Source organism: Lytechinus pictus, chromosome 18, assembly GCF_037042905.1.
Source record: "Lytechinus pictus isolate F3 Inbred chromosome 18, Lp3.0, whole genome shotgun sequence".
Lineage (NCBI taxonomy): Eukaryota > Metazoa > Echinodermata > Echinoidea > Temnopleuroida > Toxopneustidae > Lytechinus > Lytechinus pictus.
The window spans coordinates 774,572-797,001 of NC_087262.1; the positions used below are offsets into that span (position 1 = coordinate 774,572).

Sequence of the window (22,430 nt, forward strand, 5' to 3'; positions counted from 1 at the left end):
GATGTAGTAATATGCAGTGTTTAGAACAATATAATAAGCACTTTATAAATGTTGCATATTACTATTTTCAAACATTTAATAGTAGGTAATTCCATTAAGTACTTTATATAGATCTGACTCCTATATGTGACACTCTTATGACTCATTGCCACTCTTGGCATTCATCAGATAACGCAGCCCCCAAGAGCTTAAAAAAACATTTTGCCTGATCTATTTCATGTTATTATCTCAAATATTGATCCTAAAATGGCTCTCAACATTTCCTGTCACCACTCTGGCGTAATTTTTTAAAAAGTGGTTTGCTCACTGACATTTTACTTTAAAGTCTCATGCATCTTTTAAACCATTTTCATCAGCATGATGATCATTATCACCATCATCACTACCATCATCATCATTGTCATCATCATCATCACCAGCATCACCATCATCATCATCATCACCATCACCATCATCATCATAATCATCACCTTCATCATCACTAACATTATTATTATCATCATCATCATCACTATCATAATCATCATCACCATCATCACTGCCATCATCACCATCACATCATCACCGCCAACATCAACATCATCATTATCATCACCATCATCATCAAAGTTTTTTAGTTAATGGTGATAACTTTACAGCTTGACTAGACTATGTCATTTAACACTTTTCTAGTACCGATAGTAATATTTGAATAACTTACAAAGCGCTAAATGTACTTTGTGGGATGCTGAAGGTGCATAGCGTGTTAAGAACTATTTGTTTTTCTATAGGAGGAGAGGAGAGTTGAAGAGGCAAGACGGGAGATGGAGGAAACCCTTAGACTGGAGGAAGAACGAGCAAAGAGGGAGCAAGAGGATGCTGCAAGGTTGGAAGAACAGAGGAGACAGCTGGAGGAACTGGAGAGAAACACCATCAATCAACAACAGAAGGACTTAGATGATCAGAAGGCTGTCCTCCTGCAGGCCAAGACAAGGCAGGAAGCTCTGGAGAGAGAGATCGAAGAGAGAAAGGTAATGATTAAAGTAGACATATGAAGACGATCACAAAAACTGAGATTTTCACATTAATAGAAAGATTTCAATTCCTAGAATAGCATTGAACTCCATCCAAATAACAAAAACAAAAAGAAAATAACAAATTTAACCAACGACATGCCGCCCAAGTCTGAGAGCTGGAAACGCAACTTCAATCACAGAGAAAGGGCCTGTTCACATGACTTCACATATTTGCATTTGCATTTGCATAGAACAAACCCACACATACTCTCCCAGCAGCAGAACTTGTATTTTGCCCTGGAAGCGTGGTTATTTTTTAAAATTTTTCCTTTATTCGGAGGAAGAATAGGCCTATGGAAGAAATATTATGAAATGGATATTTCTTTTTATATCATCACAATTAGCTGAGGGAATAAAAGGCAAACAAGGTTAGAAATGTTTACACAAAAGTACATACAGTGTAATAGGGATTTGGGAAGAAGGGATATTGTGCCTGACTGCCTAAAATATCATAAGACAAGCTTCATACTCTGATATTTTTTAAATAATAATCCTCATTATTAAGCCGATTAGCTCAAGTTTTAGCCAGGTTTCTCTGTCTGTTGTTTCTAAGCTGACGTTCCTGTGAATCAATGTCATATTCTTCTGCGAGTGATGCGGCTTACCAGACTGGGTTGAGCATCGTAGAATCACTAGCAAATAGTGATAGCTTGCTTTGCACAAACTCTGCTGAATACATGTACATGTGAATATTTCTATTCATAGTGAACTATGAGAGTGATTTGAACTTACCCCAGGCTTACCTACTTGTAGTTTTTATACCAATAAACGATTAAGACGTGGATCATCATGTCAAGGGCCCAAACAGGACAAGGGAAAGGAAAATCATGGGAGACCAAACCCCAAACATTCTCAAATCTTCCACATAAACAATGCGCCTGTGTGCATACATTTATGGAGCTCGCGCACAGCCACGTGTGCTACCACTAAAAAAATAAAAGCGACCGGATCTAGAGTAAACATGGGCAATCTTGCCAGTCAGCAAGAATGAAAAAAAAATACTTGGTAAAACATCAAGTAACCCATCGTAATTAAGCACATGTATCTCACAGATCTAAGTCAGCAAATGTTATTCATAGTGTGAACTACATACATGATATGAACAATCGTACATAGGGCTTTGGGTTATATAACTTTCAACCATTTTTAAAACACATTACAAAGTTTCTCCATAGCTCTTGCATTGTTTTCTGTGCACAGTGGGGTGCACTGCCGGTGACCAAAGGCATGATGTGACGTCACACGAATTAGCCATTTTTCGATGCGGAGTTTTCACGCTCATGGAAGAGGCTATTTGGGGGGCATTTCAATTGAGGATATAAGAAGCCAGAAGATTTTTGTGATTTAATACGTTGATGAGCAGGTTATAAAAGATGTAGGCTTTGCTTAGATACTAAATTCATGGATATTTATTTCTATCTTATATCAACTTTAAAGATGTCATCAATGATTTTCCCTCTAGCATTGAATGATACCACATGATGAGTACCAATGTGTGACATCAACAATTTCTTTTTGTGCATTTCAGTTTTATCTTGATTAGATTTTGGTAGAGCATAATGAGAAACCTCCGCACACCACTATTAATCTGTAGTGGTTTATGATGACCAAAGGTTAGTCTGCAGGAACAGACCCTTGGTTTTCACAATTTACATACTAGTGCACAATGCATAGTAATGTATGGCCAAATGAAAACCCAACATAGGCTCCATTGAAATCAGCCTGATTTTTGTCTCACCTGCATAGCAGAGTGAGACTATAGGCGCCGCTTTTCCGGCGGCGGCGTCAACACCAAATCTTAACCTGAGGTTAAGTTTTTGAAATGACAGCATAACTTAGAAAGTATATGGACCTAGTTCATGAAACTTGGCCATAAGGTTAATCAAGTATTACTGAACATCCTGCCTGAGTTTCATGTCACATGACCAAGGTCAAAGGTCATTTAGGGTCAATGAACTTAGACCATGTTGGGGGAATCAACATCAAAATCTTAACCTAAGGTTAAGTTTTTGAAATGTCATCATAACTTAGAAAATATATGGATCTAGTTCATGAAACTTATACATAAGGTTAATCAAGTATCACTGAACATTCTGCATGAGTTTCACGTCACATGACCAAGGTCAAAGGTCATTTAGGGTCAATGAACTTTGGCCGAATTGGGGGTATCTGTTGAATTACCATCATAACTTTGAAAGTTTATGGATCTGATTCATGAAACTTGGACATAATAGTAATCAAGTATCACCGAACATCCTGTGCAAGTTTCAGGTCACATGATCAAGGTCAAAGGTCATGTAAGGTCAAAGAACTTTGGCCACGTTGGGGGTATTTGTTGAATTGCCATCATATCTCTATAAGTGTATTGGTCTAGTTCATAAAACGTGGAAATAAGAGTAACCAAGTATCACTGAACATCTTGTGCGAGTTATAGTAGTTTTCAAAATCAGCACTGCTGCTATATTGAATCGCGTGATGCAGGTGAGACGGCCAGAGGCATTCCACTTGTTAATTGTTTGGAATTATACAAATTTACATTGATTTCATTGTTGCTAATTAGATATTCATACGGCCGCATCTTCGGCCACCATGGACCAGTCCCTACCAACTTTGGGATTTAGATGTTTTTTTTTTTATCATACTCCAGCAAGATGTGGTATGAAAAAAAGCAAAAGAAGGGGTTTTGTGACATTATTGCCTCAGTATGCACTTATGTTGATGTTTGGAGGTTGGAACCAATAAGATGGCCCAAATTCACAAAGGCGATTTTTTATCCATTGTTTATGCAGATGTAATCCTAATTTATAATTTTTCCAGCCTGTATATGAAGAAAACGTCCAACAATAAATGCGCAAAAGGGCGCTAAATTGAAGCTTTTTTCTCAAGTTACTGTATTACTGTGCCAAATGTTTATGTAAATTAATTGACATTAATAGATGACTCATTAATTCAAAACAATAGGCTCATAAATGTAACTTTAGTAACAAGTAAGTGCACTATGATAAAAGCATGTTGTTCAATATATGCCCTGAAATATTACCATAGTCTTTGTATGAAATCTGCGTAAACAATGGTTTCAACCTTGGAATTAAAATCACCTTTGTGAGTTCTGGCCTATCAGTTTAGCTAAGAAGGACGATACTGATCGCTATATTGATTGCTCAAAACAATGTGATAATACCTTAATATGAATACCCCACAATTTTGAAGGAAACGTATTGAAAACAGTACTGAATTCATTATATTGTAGGACTCAGATTTCATAAAAATGGGATGTAAAATTTGAATCAATATTTAAAAGATTTAAAAATGAAAATATAATCATTCAATTATTCTGTATACCTGAAGTGATTTTTGAGATATTATTGGTGTAAAACAGATTTTCCCTCGACATATCTGGAGTGCGTTTCATGAAAGGACTTGTCAGACGTTTTATTCGACAGTTACCATAGTAACAGTACCTCTCAGTCAATCAGGGGCGCGTTTCATCAACATTTTTGTCAGACAAGTTGTCAGATCTGACAACTTTCCTTGATGCTGATTGGCTATGAAGCAGTGTTACTATGGTAACTGTCGGATAAAATGGGACTTTTCGGATAAAATGTCTGGCGACTTCTTTCATGAAATGCTTCCCAGAAAAAAGGAAAGTTGTCAGATCTGACAACTTGTCGGACAAAAATGTTGATGAATCTCTCCCCTGGATGTAATTTATAGACCTACATATACCAACCATCCTGAATTTGTATGAAAGAATCTTTAAGAGCATTAATATTTGGTTAGATAGAAATTTTTATAGATAGTTTTACTGTACATTTCTATGGAAAATTCAATTTCTTTCCTATTTTTTTTTGCAAAATCATCCATATTTTTCAAGCAGAAGGTTGGGATGTCTATATTGTTATAACAACACCTAACGTTAAAATAATAAATTGTCTAGCTGAGCCTCTCCAATCATCTGAGCATTTCATTCTGAGCCTTGTTGCATAAAACTTTAATTTCATGACAAATCCTGAAATTCTAGGACTTGCATGTATTTGCTCTTGACCAATGGGATGGCAGGATATTAGAAAGCATTGACCTCCAATTGATGATATTTATGTGAAGCAGTACCTTGTTACCTATATTAAGGTTAAATGTTATCCTGAGTATATATGTCTTTCAAATCATCACTAAGATGTTTCTACTTGTTTTTCCTTGTCTGGAATATTAATGGTTTTACTTTTTTTTGGGGTAATTAACAGAAAGCAGATGCATTGAGAGAACAAGAAAGACAAGTAGAAGCAAACAGGAGATTAGCGGGTAAGATGAACATTTGTGAGACATAGGAACCATTTTCGTGACCGCAGTATTAATAAGAATTTTAACCTCAGGTTAAGTTTTGCAATTTGATCATAATTTTGAAATTATAAGGTCCCATTTCATGTAATTTGGGCCCCGTTGCCTGTGTAAAAGTTGCTTTTAGGGAAATTTGGGCCCCGTTGTCTAAAAGTTGCTTTTATAGTGACTTTGCCATACAATGGTATCTTCTGTTGAGTCCTTCATTTTCATTGGCTGTTGATCATAGTTGCCATAGTACTTTCCATTGGATGGCAAAGTTGTGATTATAATTACCTTAAAGGGAAGTTCACCTTGATGAAAAGAAGAGTTAGCTGTAAATGTTCCAGTAAAAATAGTAAAAAAATTTGGTGAAGGTTTTAAGAAAGTCCATCAAAGATTTAAGAAGTTATTACTTAATCTTCATCCATTAGTCTATGTATTTAGATGAACATATGATGAATCAAACTTTCATTATGATTAAGTGCAAACTAATGAGTAGACAAAGCGAAAATTAGACCATTTGGGAATTAGAATGAATAGATGAACTTATGATGAATCAAACTTTCATTATGATTAATGAAACTAAATAATAATAATAATAATAATAACTAGCATTTAGTACGCTCTCCATAGTTAACTATATCACAGCGTTTACAAACGATTTAAAACAATAGTACATAATAATTACAATACAAATACACGCAAAAGAAACTAAAGCAAACTAATGAGTAGACAAAGAGAAAATTAGACCATTTGGGAATTAGAATGAATGAGAATTAGACTAAATTAAAGTATAGTGTAGACCAAATGGCAATTAGACCAAATTGATTGTAGACCAAATGGGGCTAGTCCATGTAGTATTAGACTCAGAAGTAGACCAAGTGAGTATAACCCTTGTCTTCTCTTCATCTTTCATTCATGCAGGGAGTGTAGCCACACCTCTAGTAGCAGGCGGTGCAGCAGGCATGGCCGTAGGGGTAGGGGCAGGGGGCGCGCTACCACCTCCTCCTAGCTATGATGCCGTTTCACAGGGGTACGGAATCCGATCTCAAGTTTTGCCTTCTTCACCAACCCAGCCTACAGCCCCAAGGTATGGGTGCTTTCTAATCACATTTCCAGGAAAAGATGCTGAAAGATATGCTGTGGTACTGTTAAGGACAGAAAATAAAATGTTCACAGAATTGATCAAAACTTTACTCATGGATATAGAGACTACATATAAATGATATCTGCCAAATGATGTTACAGGATAATGTATGTTTACAGAGTTATGTGTAAATGAAGATCAGAAAGTTACTGAATATGCCTGTCCGTTTATGGTGTGGTCCACCACATGTTGTTTCCATTATTAGCTACACCAGAAAAAGCATGTGGTAACGAAATGAATATGATTTTAAGCAAGCCTGAATTATTTCAATTCAACTTTGTTGTTCTAAAAAAACACTTAAGGATTCAAACCATTTACTATGGAAAATGGATTTCTATACCAGAACTTGGAACTTAGTTTATTCACATATAATCACATATTTATGGGGAAATGCATCTAATTGTTTCACTAAAATAATGCAAACCTTTCAATTGGCAGAATTTTCTTGCACCTTATCCAATTTTTATTGTTTTGTTTGTCCGCTTTTACTCTATCTGTTTGAAAGGCAAGAGTACCCTAATAACTTTTGAGCATATTAATTTCATCATGGCATACATATTTCTTGGTGAAGTAGTGGTTGTATTAAAATATCTCTTTGCCACATGTGCTTGACCACGCCGACTGTTGACCGGTCACTCAAAGTTGATAGGACGACGAAGCCATGCTAAATGTTGGGTATCGCCTCAACCACTTAAAATCTACATGGTTTCAGAGATCTTTTTATTCTGTTTTCCTTTTCTCATCTAGACCTACGCCGACTGTTGACCGGTCACTTAAGGTTGACAGGACAACTAAGCCAGCCCAGATGTTAGGCATTGCCTCTAGTACCTCAAATCTACATGGTTTCAGAGATCTTTTTATTCTGTTTTCCTTTTCTCATCTAGACCTATGCCGACTGTTGACCGGTCACTTAAGATTGACAGGACGACCAAGCCAGCCCAGATGTTAGGCATTGCCTCTAGTACCTCCAATCTACATGGTTTGAGAGATCTTTTTATTCCCTCAGATACTATGGAGAGATTCCTAGCTCTGGCCCTTCATAATACACAGAGGAACCTGGAAACATGTGGCATTCTAGCAGGCAAACTTGTAAGTAATTATTACTATTATTATCGTTACCATTGTTTTTATCTTTATCATTGTTGTTGTTATTGTGTTGTAGGTTTAAAAATATAATAGGTTAACTAATTAATTTAATCATGGGTTTCAGCAATTGATTAACAGTGACTGTTTGGTAATTTTATGGTTCCACCCACCGTAGACATGATGTTTTGGGGTCATCCTTCCATCCCACTTTCGTTCTTGCAAATGACTAAAGAATGGATCAACTTCAAACTTGATCCAAGTATACATATAGGAAAAACAATGCTCTGATTAGACTGGGGATATCAAGGTCAATGGTTAATGTCTCAATGGTTTTTGTATCCCTGAAAATATCTAGGATTGGTTCTCGACCTTAATAGTATTATTGGTTTTGAATCAAACTGGATTTCATTGACTGCAATCTTTTCTCCAAAACAGTATAATTTACTACTTTGAAAGTAAGCACCAAAATATTTAAAAACTTGATACGAAACCAATGCTTTCCCTTCACTTTCTGGGTTTAGGCACGCGATGCCTTCACAATCACTCACATCATTGTTCCGAAGCAGACGTCAACCTCTGACTCATGCACCGCCCTAAACGAGGAAGACATCTTTGACGTTGTTGACAACAATGATCTGATAACACTAGGCTGGATTCATGTAAGTTAAATATCAATTTAAATTTTTTTGTAAGACTTCAAAAATCAGTGAACATATTTTCCTACCCAAAGTGGACATGGCATGTGCAGGTCACATATCTTTTTTTATACAATGCACATAAAAGAAACTAATCACAGAGGGCAGGACTGATACACCCCTATACAATTCCTACTATATACATAATTAAATTTCTAGGCAGCAATTCACTTTAGCTTCTGAGATTGTGGGGATTTTCAAGGCAATGCATATTTTTGTCACACCTGCATAGCAGAGTGAGACTTATAGGCGCCGCTTTTCCGACGGCGGCGTCAACACCAAATCTTAACCGAAGGTCAAGTTTTTGAAATGACAACATAACTTAGAAAGTATATGGACCTAGTTCATGAAACTTGGCCATAAGGTTAATCAAGTATTACTAAACATCCTGCCTGAGTTTCATGTCACATGACCAAGGTCAAAGCAATGTTTTATACATAGCAATCTTTTCCTGCTTTCAGCCAGGGTCAATGAACTTAGACCCTGTTGGGGGAATCAACATCAAAATCTTAACCTAAGGTTAAGCAATGTTTTATACATAGCAATGTTTTCCTGCTTTCAGCCAGGGTCAATGAACTTAGACCCTGTTGGGGGAATCAACATCAAAATCTTAACCTAAGGTTAAGTTTTTGAAATGTCATCATAACTTAGAAAGTTTATGGATCTGATTCATGAAACTTGGACATAATAGTAATCAAGTATTACTGAACATCCTGTGCAAGTTTCAGGTCACATGAATAAGGTCAAAGGTCATTTAGGGTCAATGAACTTTGGCCAAATTGGGGGTATTTGTTGAATTACCATCATAACTTTGAAAGTATATTGGTCTAGTTCATAAAACTTGGACATAAGAGTAATCAAGTATCACTGAACATCCTGTGCGCATTTCAGGTCACATGACTAAGGTCAAAGGTCGTTTAGGGTCAATGAACTTTGGCCATAATGGGGGTATCTGTTGAATTACCATCATATCTCTGTAAGTGTATTGGTCTAGTTCATAAAACGTGTACAAAAGAGTAACCAAGTATCACTGAACATCTTGTGCAAGTTATAGTAGTTTTCAAAGTCAGCACTGCTGCTATATTGAATCGCGTGATGCAGGTGAGACCACCAGAGGCATTCCACTTGTTTATTAAATGCGCAAGTCCCATTGGAAACGTGTAGTGTAGCAAAGCAAACAACAGCTGCATGCACTTAACATGCCAATGCATGGTCAGTCAACAATCATATCTACAATGCATTGACTTTGCATGTGACAAGATTGATACAACATTTTGCTGATTGTGCGTATTGAAATGAGGTCAGGGTAGTTGTATCGCTTATGGCGTTTTTGTACATGTACATGGAAAATCTAATCTGCTCAAACCAAAATTACAAGCTTGTAGCTCTGCTCTGACTTTTGGTTTTGTGTAAAAATAATGATACCAATGTCATGCAATTGACTTGGTATTTCCTACCATGTATTTTTCTAGCAATGAATATCTTGTTCATAAGGTTCATAAAGTAGTATTTATAGTCCAAATGAATTTAGAAATAAATATTTTTACATGGTATTGAACATACATGACTTATAGAAAATGAACATATTTCCTTAAAGTCAAACACTGACATATAGACAATTATGATATATACGAATGTACACGTGCATAGCATTTGGAACATTTGGTGTAATTAAATTGACATTAAAATTAAGATTGAAATTGAAATGGAAATTGTAACTGAAACTAATATTGGAAATTAAAATGAAATTAAAATTGTTAAAATCAGTACTATGAATGTTCACACCATCGTGCATTGTAATTATTATTGTTATCAATATTACATATTATTTTTATTGTCATTATTTTTGTTGTTTTAAAGAATTAACATCGTTATTTAGCCGTATAATTGTCTTACATTTCTCATTAAAAAATAGTCTGCACATTTTCATTACAGGGCTTTACATTGTAAATAGAGCCGTTAATTATTCAAAAACTTATACTTTATTGTTAAGTGTATATATACCATTACCCCATGACTACCGTTTGCCTTCTTTGAACATCGTCTGCACCAACTGCGCAACAAAATAAAATTATTCTTAATAGTACAGAAGATGTTGATCATCGTGGTAGTATAGAATCGATGAAGAAAATAATCTGTTGTCTCACGATGCAGCAAACTGAAATTGCGACGTTTCGACTGCACCTGCTAGTTTTCGTCAGGCAATGAAGTGGACAATCACTGCGTGCGCCTTTTACGCTGTAAGCTGCGTGCCGTCAGTGCTGGAAGCGCCACGCTATGATTGGTCGGAGCAACCGACCAATTAGAAGCCACGGACGGTGCGACCGCTGGGCGGCATGCGGACGTCGGGGAAATCCCGTCGGCTGCCGGCGGCGTGGAAAGCAAGCGATTCATCGATGAGTATCGGGCGGTCGTAGGGGGCGCATGCCGGCGAATGGTCGGAAGCCATTCCTCGGGGATGTTAATCCCGTTATCCCTTATTTGGATGTTGGCGGATTTGGATAGCCTCTTTAACACGCCGTGTGTACCAGTGCTTATCCCGCGCTATGCAGCTTACCTCGTCCCAATTGGGACTGCTACTGCTACTGCTGAACTATCTATGCGCCGGTGCTTGACATCTTGGCGATGTTCTAACATTCTTTCGCTAACGGGTCTGCCTGTTTCCCCGATATATACCTTGTCACAAGCCACGCATGGTATCTTGTAGACAACACTATCGAGTCTGCTGGGCAGCGCGGGGTCTTTAGGGCGCACTAGCTGTTTGAGGATGGTAGTATCGGACTTGAACACGGCGCGTATGCTATACTTCTCTAAGTGTCGGCGGAGCTGGCGCGAAATAGAATCGAATCTAACAAATCGAATCGATTCTATTTCAAAATAGCCTCATTGTAAGGCTTGGGACGAAAGTGTGGAAATTATAATAAACTTGAGGTTGATTTTCTCTGAAATTGGTTTGCAAGTCTGTTGTATGTGTGATATAACGGCTCCGAAGACCGCCGATGAATATGTAATGGCATGCTAAACAGAATCATAGACCCTATATCATTTGAGCAGGTTTTATCATCCAGCATCATCCATATTGAATGTGGCTAGCCACCCCAAAACTGACAAAAAGCTGCCCAAAATGAATATTGAGATTTTTAATTCTGTTTGAAAAAGCACATTCTTAGCTTTAAAATGATATATGATTTATCAAAACTGATCAACAATGACTCACTGAAATACTTGATTGAATGCAGAAGAAAGAAATTGACAGCTTCAGAATATAAAGAGAAAGCATTAAATGCACACTGTGCTATTTCAATGAAACTTCAAAGCAGTCTACAAAAACTTGTGTCAAAGAAACTCTTGTATCTTCTTTTCTAATCAACTTTACAACTTGAAATTTTTTTACAGTATGAAGAAGAGATACTCATCCAGACAAGCTATTTTTTAACTTTTGGATTTTTAAGAAGAATTTTACTTTTGCCTAATTAGCCTACCTGGACGTTCCACACACGTGTGAGCACTGCAGTGCATGGGCGGAAGTGGTGACTATTGTCATTCATGCTAATCCTAGCGGGAATGATAACTTTGCGTGCCCAATTTGTGTGTTGTCACCCACGTCCGCATATGTGCAGTGGCGTAACAGGCGGGGGGGCAGGGGGGGCAAGCTGCCCCCCCTGGCGGATTTCACCTGGAAAATAAAAGAAAAATGGGAAAAAGAAAAAAGGGAGGGAGAAAAAAAGGGAAAGGGGAAAAGGAAAGGAGGAAAAGGAAAGGGAAAGAAAACAAAGAAAAAACATTTTTTTTAATGGAAAAGGGAGGCAAGCGGGAAAATGTACGAAAGAAGAACATTTGAGAAAGAACAAATCATTCCGAAATAGGCCTATGTCATGCAATAGCACGGTGGGAAATAAATTAAAAGATGACAAAATGGCAAACAATAGCGGGAAACGAAAGTAGAATGTAATTAGTCGAAAGCTTAATTGGAAAACAAAGAAAAGGGACAAGAAAAAAAAATAATAACACGACCGGGCTGCCGATGATTGAAATTAAAGAGCGGGAAGAAAGATGGACTGCATACAACATTGTTATAAATGAAGAGCCCACAAGGTTATAAATGAAGAGCCCCTACTGCGTTGGGTCTGGGGCAAAGCCCCGGTAACTTATTTGCATAAAATTTAGGCAAGCTATAAGCTTATAGCTTGCCTAAATTTTATGCAAATAAGCTACCGGGGCTTTGCCCCAGACCCAACGCAGTAGGGGCTCTTCATTTATAACCTTCAAATGGCTCTATAACGCCCCCCCCCCCCCCCCCCCCCGTTAAATCACGTTCAATCACTGGCATACAGGCGCGGGGGGGGGGTCTTGGTTCCACACCCAAGAGGAAATAAAAGAAATTATAGGAGACACCGTATAATGAAATGTGTTATTTGCTGAATATAATGGAAAAATCTATCACATAATTAGAATGTAATTTCAATACCCGGGGGGGGGGGGGGGGGGGGGCCACTTCCATTCACGAGTGGATACCATGCGCGACCATGAGATCTCAAAAAGCACCCTAAACACGTATTTTCCATATTCTAAAATTGCACCCCTTAATACGTATTGGCGTGTGAAACCCTACCCTTAACAAGTATTGGAAACAAAACGATACTAATTGCAAGTATTCCCTGAATTGAACCCCTAAACAAGTACAGCGGTATGTCACGGACGTCGGTCGTACCTTTACCTACATCATTGCATGGGTTTAACAGCTCAACTCGCGCAAATCATACTCTAAACACGTAGTGTTGACTCTTGGAGCAAAAAGTACATCCTTTATAAAACATTTTAGTCTTGATTTTTATAACCTCGCAAATTCGACCCTAAACACGTAGCTTTCCTAGCGAAATAGATACCCTTTTTTCATTATTTTAGTGTTTTTGACACCCTTATTACGTTACGTACGTAACATGCCCTATCTTGAAAAAGACATCCTTTTTACGTGTTTTTTTGGCCGCGCATGGTATTCACTCGTCAATGTAAGTGGCCCCCCCGGGTTTCAATAGGCAATTTTTTTTCCAGCTCGATTTGCACGCTGGCGACTTTTTACAATTTTTTTCCACATTGCTATGTTTTGCCCCCTCAAAATATTTGGTTCATTACGCAACTGGGTTGAATAAATGTGTTGTGTAAAAGCTATATTTTGTATATGCCCGCGATTTGATTAAAATAACGGCAATCTGCGAGGTTTAAATGGCTTTGATATCAAGAAGTTCCGGGACTCCGCCCCGGGCCCCAACCGCACATCACTGCGTATGGAAGGGTTGGGACATGGCCAAGTTCTACGGCATTCGTCTTACTACCCTGCGCTGGATTCAAGACTTCCTCCACAACAGAACTCAAAGAGTAGTCGTCAATGGATGTACCTCAAATACTATCCCAGTCTCGTCAGGCGTGCCGCAAGGCAGTGTCCTCGGCCCTCTGCTGTTTCTACTCTACATCGATGATCTGCCTGATTGCATTTCATCTCAGACAACAACCAAACTGTTTGCCGATGACTGCCTACTCTACCGCAAGATCCAATCTCAGGATGATGCCAACAAACTTCAAGAGGATCTTGACTCCTTGCAGAAGTGGGAGTCAGACTGGCTTATGAAATTCAATCCTCAGAAGTGTCAAACTATCTCAGTTACCAACAAGCGGAATCCACTAAACATGACATACTCCATTCATGATCAACCTTTACAAAAGGTCAGCTCTGCAAAATACCTTGGTGTTCATATTCATCAGAACATGAAGTGGAACCACCATATTAGCATGGTCACCAAGAAGGCCAACTCTACACGTGCCTTCTTGCAACGTAACCTGCACTCATGCCCAAGAAGCGTCAAGGTTCTATGTTACAAATCTCTCCTCAGACCTGTCCTGGAATATGGATGTGAAGTGTGGGACCCCTTCACCAAGGACAACACCCGGAAGCTGGAAATGGTGCAGCGACGATATGCTAGATTCACCATGGGAGACCATCGTCGCACTAGTAGTGTCACCGATATGCTTCGACGGCTACAGTGGCCCACCCTTGAAGAGAGAAGAGCCCAGTTCAAGGTGGTGATGGTTTATCGCTTGGTAAACACAATTGCTGATGTACCAAAGGTACAGTACTTCAACCAGGCTGCTACTTCCACTTCGCTTCGTGGTCATCAGATGAGGTTACACGTCCCACATGCTCGCACTGTTACTTATCAGAAAACTTTTATTCCTGATGCCATTAGACTGTGGAATATTCTCCCTGCCATTACAGTTAACTGCACTTCAGTAGCCAGCTTCAAGGCTGAGGTGCAGAAAATCCAATTGCGCTAAGACTGCGCTGATTTATTTATTTATTTATTTTTATTTTTTTCATAATTATACAAGTACGATGATACACCAACCTGGTGGACTGTACTTTAACGGATGATGATGATGATGATGATGATGGCCCCAAAAAACAAGAACAAAAAAAAAGGAGGAAAGAAAAGCAAAGGAAAAGTGTAGGATATGATTTTATTTACTGAATATAATGTAAAAAAATAGCTCAAAGTTAGATTCTCATGAAAAGGTGATTTTTTTCTCGCTCGCTTTGCTCTCTCGGGACTTATATAAAGCAGCTTTTTAGCACATGGGCTATACTGCGCCCTTAGTTTTTTTTTTACCCTTCACGCTACAGCCGCAAAGAATCCTGTTCACAGTGGCGTACAGACCACCAAAAAAAAAATCTAAAGAGAGAAGAGTGAAATATATTATTCTATGGATATCATGTCAAAATCTATCACAAAATTGGATTTTTGTCTCGCCCACCAGAGGTGAAGGCGAGACTTAGGGATCCAAATGTCGTCCGTCCGTCACAAACCTAATGACACATAACTCCACAACCGTAAGTCGATTTACAACCAAACTTGGATGGTAGATGGACTTGGGGGACCTGCATGTTATGCTGCAGTCGGAGGTCACATGGTAAGGTCAAAGGTCATTTTAAGGTCAACGTTAAAGTTTACATGCAAGACTCTCTTATGACACCTAACTCCGCAACCGTGAGTCACTTTTCAACCAAACGTGGATGGTAGATGGACTTGGGGGACCTGCATGTTATGCTGCAATCAGAGGTCACATGGTAAGGTCAAAGGTCATTTTCAGGTCAACGTTAAAGTTTACATGCAAGACTCTGTTATGACACCTAACTCCGCAACCGTAAGTCGCATTTCATCCAAACTTGGATGGTAGATGGACTTGGGGGACCTGCATGTTATGCTGCAGTCGGAGGTCACATGGTTAGGTCAAAGGTCAGTTTGAGGTCAACGTTAAAGTTTACATGCAAGACTCTCTTATGACACCTAACTCCGCAACCGTAAGTTAATTTTCAACAAAACTTGGATGGTAGATGTACTTAGGCAACCTGCATGTTATGCTGCAGTCAGAGGTCACATGGTAAGGTCAAAGGTCATTTTCAGGTCAACGTTAAAGTTTACATGCAAGACTCTGTTATGACACCTAACTCCGCAACCGTAAGTCGCATTTCATCCAAACTTGGATGGTAGATGGACTTGGGGGACCTGCATGTTATGCTGCAGTCGGAGGTCACATGGTTAGGTCAAAGGTCAGTTTGAGGTCAACGTTAAAGTTTACATGCAAGACTCTCTTATGACACCTAACTCCGCAACCGTAAGTTAATTTTCAACAAAACTTGGATGGTAGATGTACTTAGGCGACCTGCATGTTATGCTGCAGTCAGAGGTCACATGGTAAGGTCAAAGGTCATTTTCAGGTCAACGTTAAAGTTTACATGCAAGACTCTTATGACACCTAACTCCGCAACTGTAAGTCGCTTTTCAACCAAACTTGGATGGTAGATGGACTTGGGGGACCTGCATGTTATGCTGCAGTCGGAGGTCACATGGTAAGGTCAAAGGTCATTTTAAGGTCAACGTTAAAGTTTACATGCAAGACTCTCTTATGACACCTAACTCCGCAACCGTGAGTCACTTTTCAACCAAACGTGGATGGTAGATGGACTTGGGGGACCTGCATGTTATGCTGCAATCAGAGGTCACATGGTAAGGTCAAAGGTCATTTTCAGGTCAACGTTAAAGTTTACATGCAAGACTCTGTTATGACACCTAACTCCGCAACCGTAAGTCGCATTTCATCCAAACTTGGATGGTAGATGGACTTGGGGGACCTGCATGTTATGCTGCAGTCAGAGGTCACATGGTAAGGTCAAAGGTCATTTTCAGGTCAACGTTAAAGTTTACATGCAAGACTCTTATGACACCTAACTCCGCAACTGTAAGTCGCTTTTCAACCAAACTTGGATGGTAGATGGACTTGGGGGACCTGCATGTTATGCTGCAGTCAGAGGTCACATGGTAAGGTCAAAGGTCATTTTAAGGTCAACGTTAAAGTTTACATGCAAGACTCTCTTATGACACCTAACTCCGCAACCGTAAGTCGCATTTCATCTAAACTTGGATGGTAGATGGACTTGGGGGACCTGCATGTTATGCTGCAGTCGGAGGTCACATGGTTAGGTCAAAGGTCAGTTTGAGGTCAACGTTAAAATTTACATGCAAGACTCTCTTATGACACCTAACTCCGCAACATTAAACTTTACGTGCAAGGCTCTTATGACAAGTGTTATTTCATTTCACAATGAAGTTTCGATATAATTCTCTTGCGTGCCCTCGCAAATCACGATATTTCTAGTCATTTTCATAAGTGGGCGAGACACAAAATTGCTTTTGCCTTGTTGTATTAAAAAGGTCAAATGCGAGATACCGTGCATACGGCACTTCGACAGAGTATATAAGGCCTGCTTTTACAAACTTTGCTCATTCTCCTGAGGACGACAAGAACACACTTGTCGAAACGTCGAGATTGGGTGTTCCTTTTCAGGACCAACATCTGCCCAAGAAAGATACATGGTGTACCGTGAAACCTACTACACTAAGAATTTTACTATTCTGTCTATTATAGAGAACCTTCCTGGCAACTCATTGGTGGTTTTAGGGTGTCTGGTCACAAATGTGACTGAGGCATTAGTCTTTATGAAAAGCCATTTTCTTTATTGTTTTCAGACACACCCATCCCAGACTGCGTTTATGTCTAGTATAGATCTTCATACACACTGTCCATATCAGATCATGATGCCAGAAGCCATTGCCATCGTCTGTGCACCAAAACACCAACAGTAAGTCTGTCTTTCATTAGAATTCTTTTGTCTCCTCATTCCACCCCTCCCACTTTAGCAGTACGCCTGATTTTACATGTATACAACTGTTCTTATCAAATAAAGAATATTCCTATTTGTGGGGATCAGAAAAATTTGCCATTTTAAATAACATATTCCTATTTCTTTGACAGAGTTTTTGTAGTATTTAATAAGAAATTTAAGAATTTTTTGAAACTTTTTTTGTTTGAAATTTTTAAGTACTTTGTTCCTATCTTTTGGCGCTCAGGGTTAGCAGGTATAATGCTCCTGATCAAAATTAAAAATGACATTGTTTTGGTTTAAAATCATTTTTCAAGCATGAAATTCATGTAATTCTTTTTTGTAGTTCCCTGATATACAATCACTTGATTTGTAAAATAAATGTTCAGGGAGCCTTTTGAAAAAAAAAATTAATTAAAAAAACTTTACTGAGAGAGGGTGATCCGATTTTTTCAAATGTAAAATTTTCAAAAAGAATCAATGCTGTAGATGAAATAGAGATTCATTGGTCACTTTGCTTGTAGGAGATGAAATGTTAGTTGATACTATAATATTGTTCACATGATTGAATCTTTGCCAAAATTTTATACAGGCTTTAAAAGATTTTTGGTGAATCAACTTCATTTCACTGAGTCCAGCAGGGGGGGGGGGGGTATAATCTCTAAAAGGAAATATGTTTCATAGGGTCCCAAACTCATCAGTTCTTTGCTATTGTGTCTTGTGCTATTATTGTGTGTGATGATTTAATCTGTGTTAAATTAATCATACTATACTACTAATGCTACAATACTACTAAACATATGATTGTTATGAATATTTGATTGATAAAGTTAAAATGTACCATATAACTCAGCCATTCATCTGAAGATGTTTTTGATCAGAAAACATTGGAAATTGTAAGTTCCACTACGTCTTCTCTGTGGAGTATGATTATTTTGTTTCTATCATACCAGAAATGTATACAAGTATACAAATAATTAACTCTCATTATGCTGGACTCATTCCTGTTGAGGTGAAAGGGTACCCGGTAGGAAGAAATTCCTTGAATGCCTGAGGGCCTGTAGGCAGCACGGCTAAAGCTGGGGTAATAATAATAACGTGCAGTTGAGTACCAGTATATACATATAGAAATTGGGCAATATAAATGTTCAAGTATTATCATTATTGAAAGACATGTTAGAACCATTAGACCACTAAAAGACAATTCTATACAAATACTTCTGATTATTATTTATGTTTTTTGTCGTTCACAGAACGGGCTTCTTTTCCCTGACCCCAGACTATGGTATCAGTTTCATTGCCAATTGTAAGCAGAAGGGGTTTCATCCGCACCCCTCACAACCCCCTATCTATGAAGAAGGAGCCCACTGCAAGATCCGGAATGACATCCCATCGATAAAGATAGTAGATCTACGGTGAAGATAGGAGGGCATGATCATCAGATGTTTCATCAACATTTTTGTCCTCTGACTTATTTAGTCAGCACTGACAATTTTAGTAAAATCTGTTGTTTTGAATGGCGGGGAAGCACTGGTTGTTACTATGGTTACTGTCGGGGAACGATGACTTGTCAGTGTTGACATATTTCATAAAATAGTGCAGAACTACCAATTGCTTCCTGATTGGGAAATTAAGAGCTACCATGAAATAAGAAGCTGTTGAATATATGTAATCTCCACATTCTGATCACATCACTAGTAATGGTTTGTTTTTTATAATCTCTTATACAGGTAATGAGAGTAATGTTGTTAAAAAAACAGTTGAAAATCTCAACTTGTAGCCTCATATGTACATGGATGTCTCTGTTACTCAGGTCCTGCTGAGATCTAATTTGGGGATATTTCCATGAATATAAATGCACATTAATATATCTTTGACGATGATTACCATAAACTGTGCATTATATAACATGGGAATCTACCAGTATGAACCAATTGGTAAGTAGATGATCTGGTTGTAGATAAACTAAGATTGGACCTTGTGGGATGAGACTAAACTGAAAATGAATAATAATAAAAATAATGGTGGCTAATTTTATAGCACACAGGTCCACCTTTCACACACACATATAGTTCAGCATGTCATGTTTATGAACTAGCCTGGAAGTGTTCACACACAGATATAGTTCAGCATGTCATGTTTATGAACTAGCCTGGAAGTGTTTACACACAGATATAGTCCAGCATGTCACGTTTATGAACTAGCCTGGAAGTGTTTACACACAGATGTAGTTCAGCATGTCATGTTTATGAACTAGCCTGGAACCGGTGTGTTGGCTCAGTTGGTAGAGCATCCGTCTCACAACCGGGAGGTCAGGGGTTCAAACCCCGGCCGCGTCAGACTAAAAGACGTTAAAAGATGGGAGTTGCCGCTACCCTGTTTGGCGTTCAACGATTAAAGGGATAGAGCCTCGTCGATCTGTCGCTGCACAGCGGCTGCCGGGCCCACGATCAATTGGGCAAAGCAAATTTTCAGAGTATTTCATTTCATGTCTATTTCGAACAATAAATTATGGATTTATTCATTTATAAGTGTTTACACACAGGTATAGTTCAGCATGTCACATTTATGAACTAACCTGGAAGTGTTCACACACAGATATAGTTCAGCATGTCATGTTTATGAACTAGCCTGGAAGTGTTTACACACAGATATACATTAGTTCAGCATGTCACGTTTACGAACTAGCCTTGAAGTGTTCACACACAGATAGTTCAGCATGTCACGTTTATGAACTTACCTGGATGTGTTCACACACAGATATAGTTCAGCATGTCACGTTTATGAACTAGCCTGGAAGTGTTCACACACAGATATAGTTCAGCATGTCACGTTTATGAACTAACCTGGAAGTGTTCACACACAGATATAGTTCAGCATGTCACGTTTATGAACTAGCCTGGAAGTGTTCACACACAGATATAGTTCAGCATGTCACATTTCTGAGCTATCCCAAGAGTGTTCACACACAGGTTTTGTTCTTCATGTCACTTAACTATTCTGAAAGTGTTCACAAACAAAAATAGTTTGCATAAATATTACAACTGAACTCGCCTCTTCTGTTTAATTCATGTTGATAATAATACAACTCATGAGCTCTATATTCTTCAAAGTATGATATGTTATCAATATTTACATCGTTTATTTTGAGAATTTATATTCAGCCTCAGATATATATGTTATACATAGATAAAACTATAATTACTATTTATTAATTCCTCTGACTTGGATATTTACCCATTGTATATAATAATAACAATAAGAGAGGAAGGTTTGATTCCATTTATTATTTACTGTACATGTAGCTTGGTAATTCTATGCAAATATTTTGAGAATAAATATAAATATTTCATTCAATCTGTGGGGTGCATTTCATGAAGAGTTTTTTCTGTGATATTTCATGGACTAATGTACTCTCAGCCAATCAAGTTGGGATCAAATAAACTTGATTTGCAACCAATCAGGAGTGTCGATTTAGGACTTACATTTAATATTTGTATGATTGTCATTGATTGCAACTGTGTTTGCAACCATGGAAAATTTGATTATTTTAGCCTGCAAGATTTTCATCCCAAACCAGCTTTAGTAAAAATTGAACAGAAGGTCCGGAGTTCAAATCCCACTGCAGCACTTGCATCCTTGACAAGTTGTGTATCTACATTTGCCACTACACCCAGGTTGGAAGGAATTCCTTGAATGTTTGAGCACCTATATGGGTAGCCATGCTAAAGCCAGGGTAATAGTATACAATGCTTAAAAGCATTGTACTGCCCCCCCCCCTGAACATGGTCATTAATCACGAGAGTACAATGAAATGCACCATACATGTCATCCACAATGTACAATGTAACCTACTAAACTAAGTAATTGTTCAGAATTTTTTTCCTTTCCACGATATGATGATGATCGTCCCTCAAAACTCACTTATTTCAGCAGATGTGTAGCTTAATTGGATGAGCCTGCGCGTATGAATGTTTTTAACATAAATATGGAGCAATATAAATGCTGTGGATCATCATCATAATACAATATTAAATTTACTTTCATGACATTTGTTTAATTGTTGGACATGTAAAATATATGTGATCACCAAACAACAGATTTACTGTGAGATAAATGTATATAATTCTTAGCATTGCCTTATTCCATACATTGAAATTGATAGCATACATATTGCATTGTATTTTGTTACTTTTGTAAATGACCAATTTCCAGATGTTTATATAGATTTTATAAACTCATAATAGAGAGTGAATATTTAAGTTGTGAATATAGCTATAATCCTATGGCATTATGCTGCAACATTCTTTTCATCTTTAAATAAACATTGATAAAAGCATTTGATAAAACTTCCAATGCATCAATGGTACGTGCACTGTAGCTGCTAATAACCTATGAAATAAATTTTGTTCATGTTCAGCGGATTTCATATTGTGAATTGGTAAAACATGCTATACAATTTAACACAAACAGTTTCAAACTTTTGAAATTCATTTATTGATTTCAAATAGAGACATAAATAAATATGATACATTAAGAGAATAATTGAGAGTATAAATTCTTATTTGGATATCTAGGCTTACTTTATATGGTGAGAAAGGTGAAGAATTTTTATTTTTGCTCATATTTTTTTTTTCAATGGTTTTATTTTTCAAAACAAGTACACACCTAGTTACCAATAATGCATATAGCATTTTCATGTATTTGAATGCAGATAAAAGAGCCCGGGCCGGGGATCGAACCCTGGACTTTTATGTATATAGTCAGCAGACCTGCCAACCTCTGGGAATGAAAAAGTGTATTCTGTGATTAAAAAAAAGTGTATTTTTCCCCAAAAAAGTGTATTTCATAATAAAATGCGTGGCGCACTCACTCATCGCGGCGCTCAAGCTGCATGTAAGCTCAAATGCGCACTG

General features: G+C 38.0%; 1 protein-coding gene across 1 annotated transcript in view; it reads left to right on the forward strand.

Moving 5' to 3' along the window:
* Window positions 1-22,059, forward strand: part of LOC129282142 (STAM-binding protein-like) — a 31,956-nt gene extending 9,897 nt beyond the window's left edge. Inside the window, exons 6-12 of the mRNA XM_064113002.1 lie at window positions 771-1,010; window positions 5,297-5,354; window positions 6,297-6,462; window positions 7,404-7,608; window positions 8,127-8,264; window positions 17,381-17,493; window positions 18,768-22,059. Coding sequence (XP_063969072.1) covers window positions 771-1,010; window positions 5,297-5,354; window positions 6,297-6,462; window positions 7,404-7,608; window positions 8,127-8,264; window positions 17,381-17,493; window positions 18,768-18,933 — 1,086 coding nt within the window. The 3' untranslated portion in view covers window positions 18,934-22,059. The remainder of the gene's footprint in view (window positions 1-770; window positions 1,011-5,296; window positions 5,355-6,296; window positions 6,463-7,403; window positions 7,609-8,126; window positions 8,265-17,380; window positions 17,494-18,767) is intronic.
* Window positions 22,060-22,430: the final 371 nt, after the last annotated feature.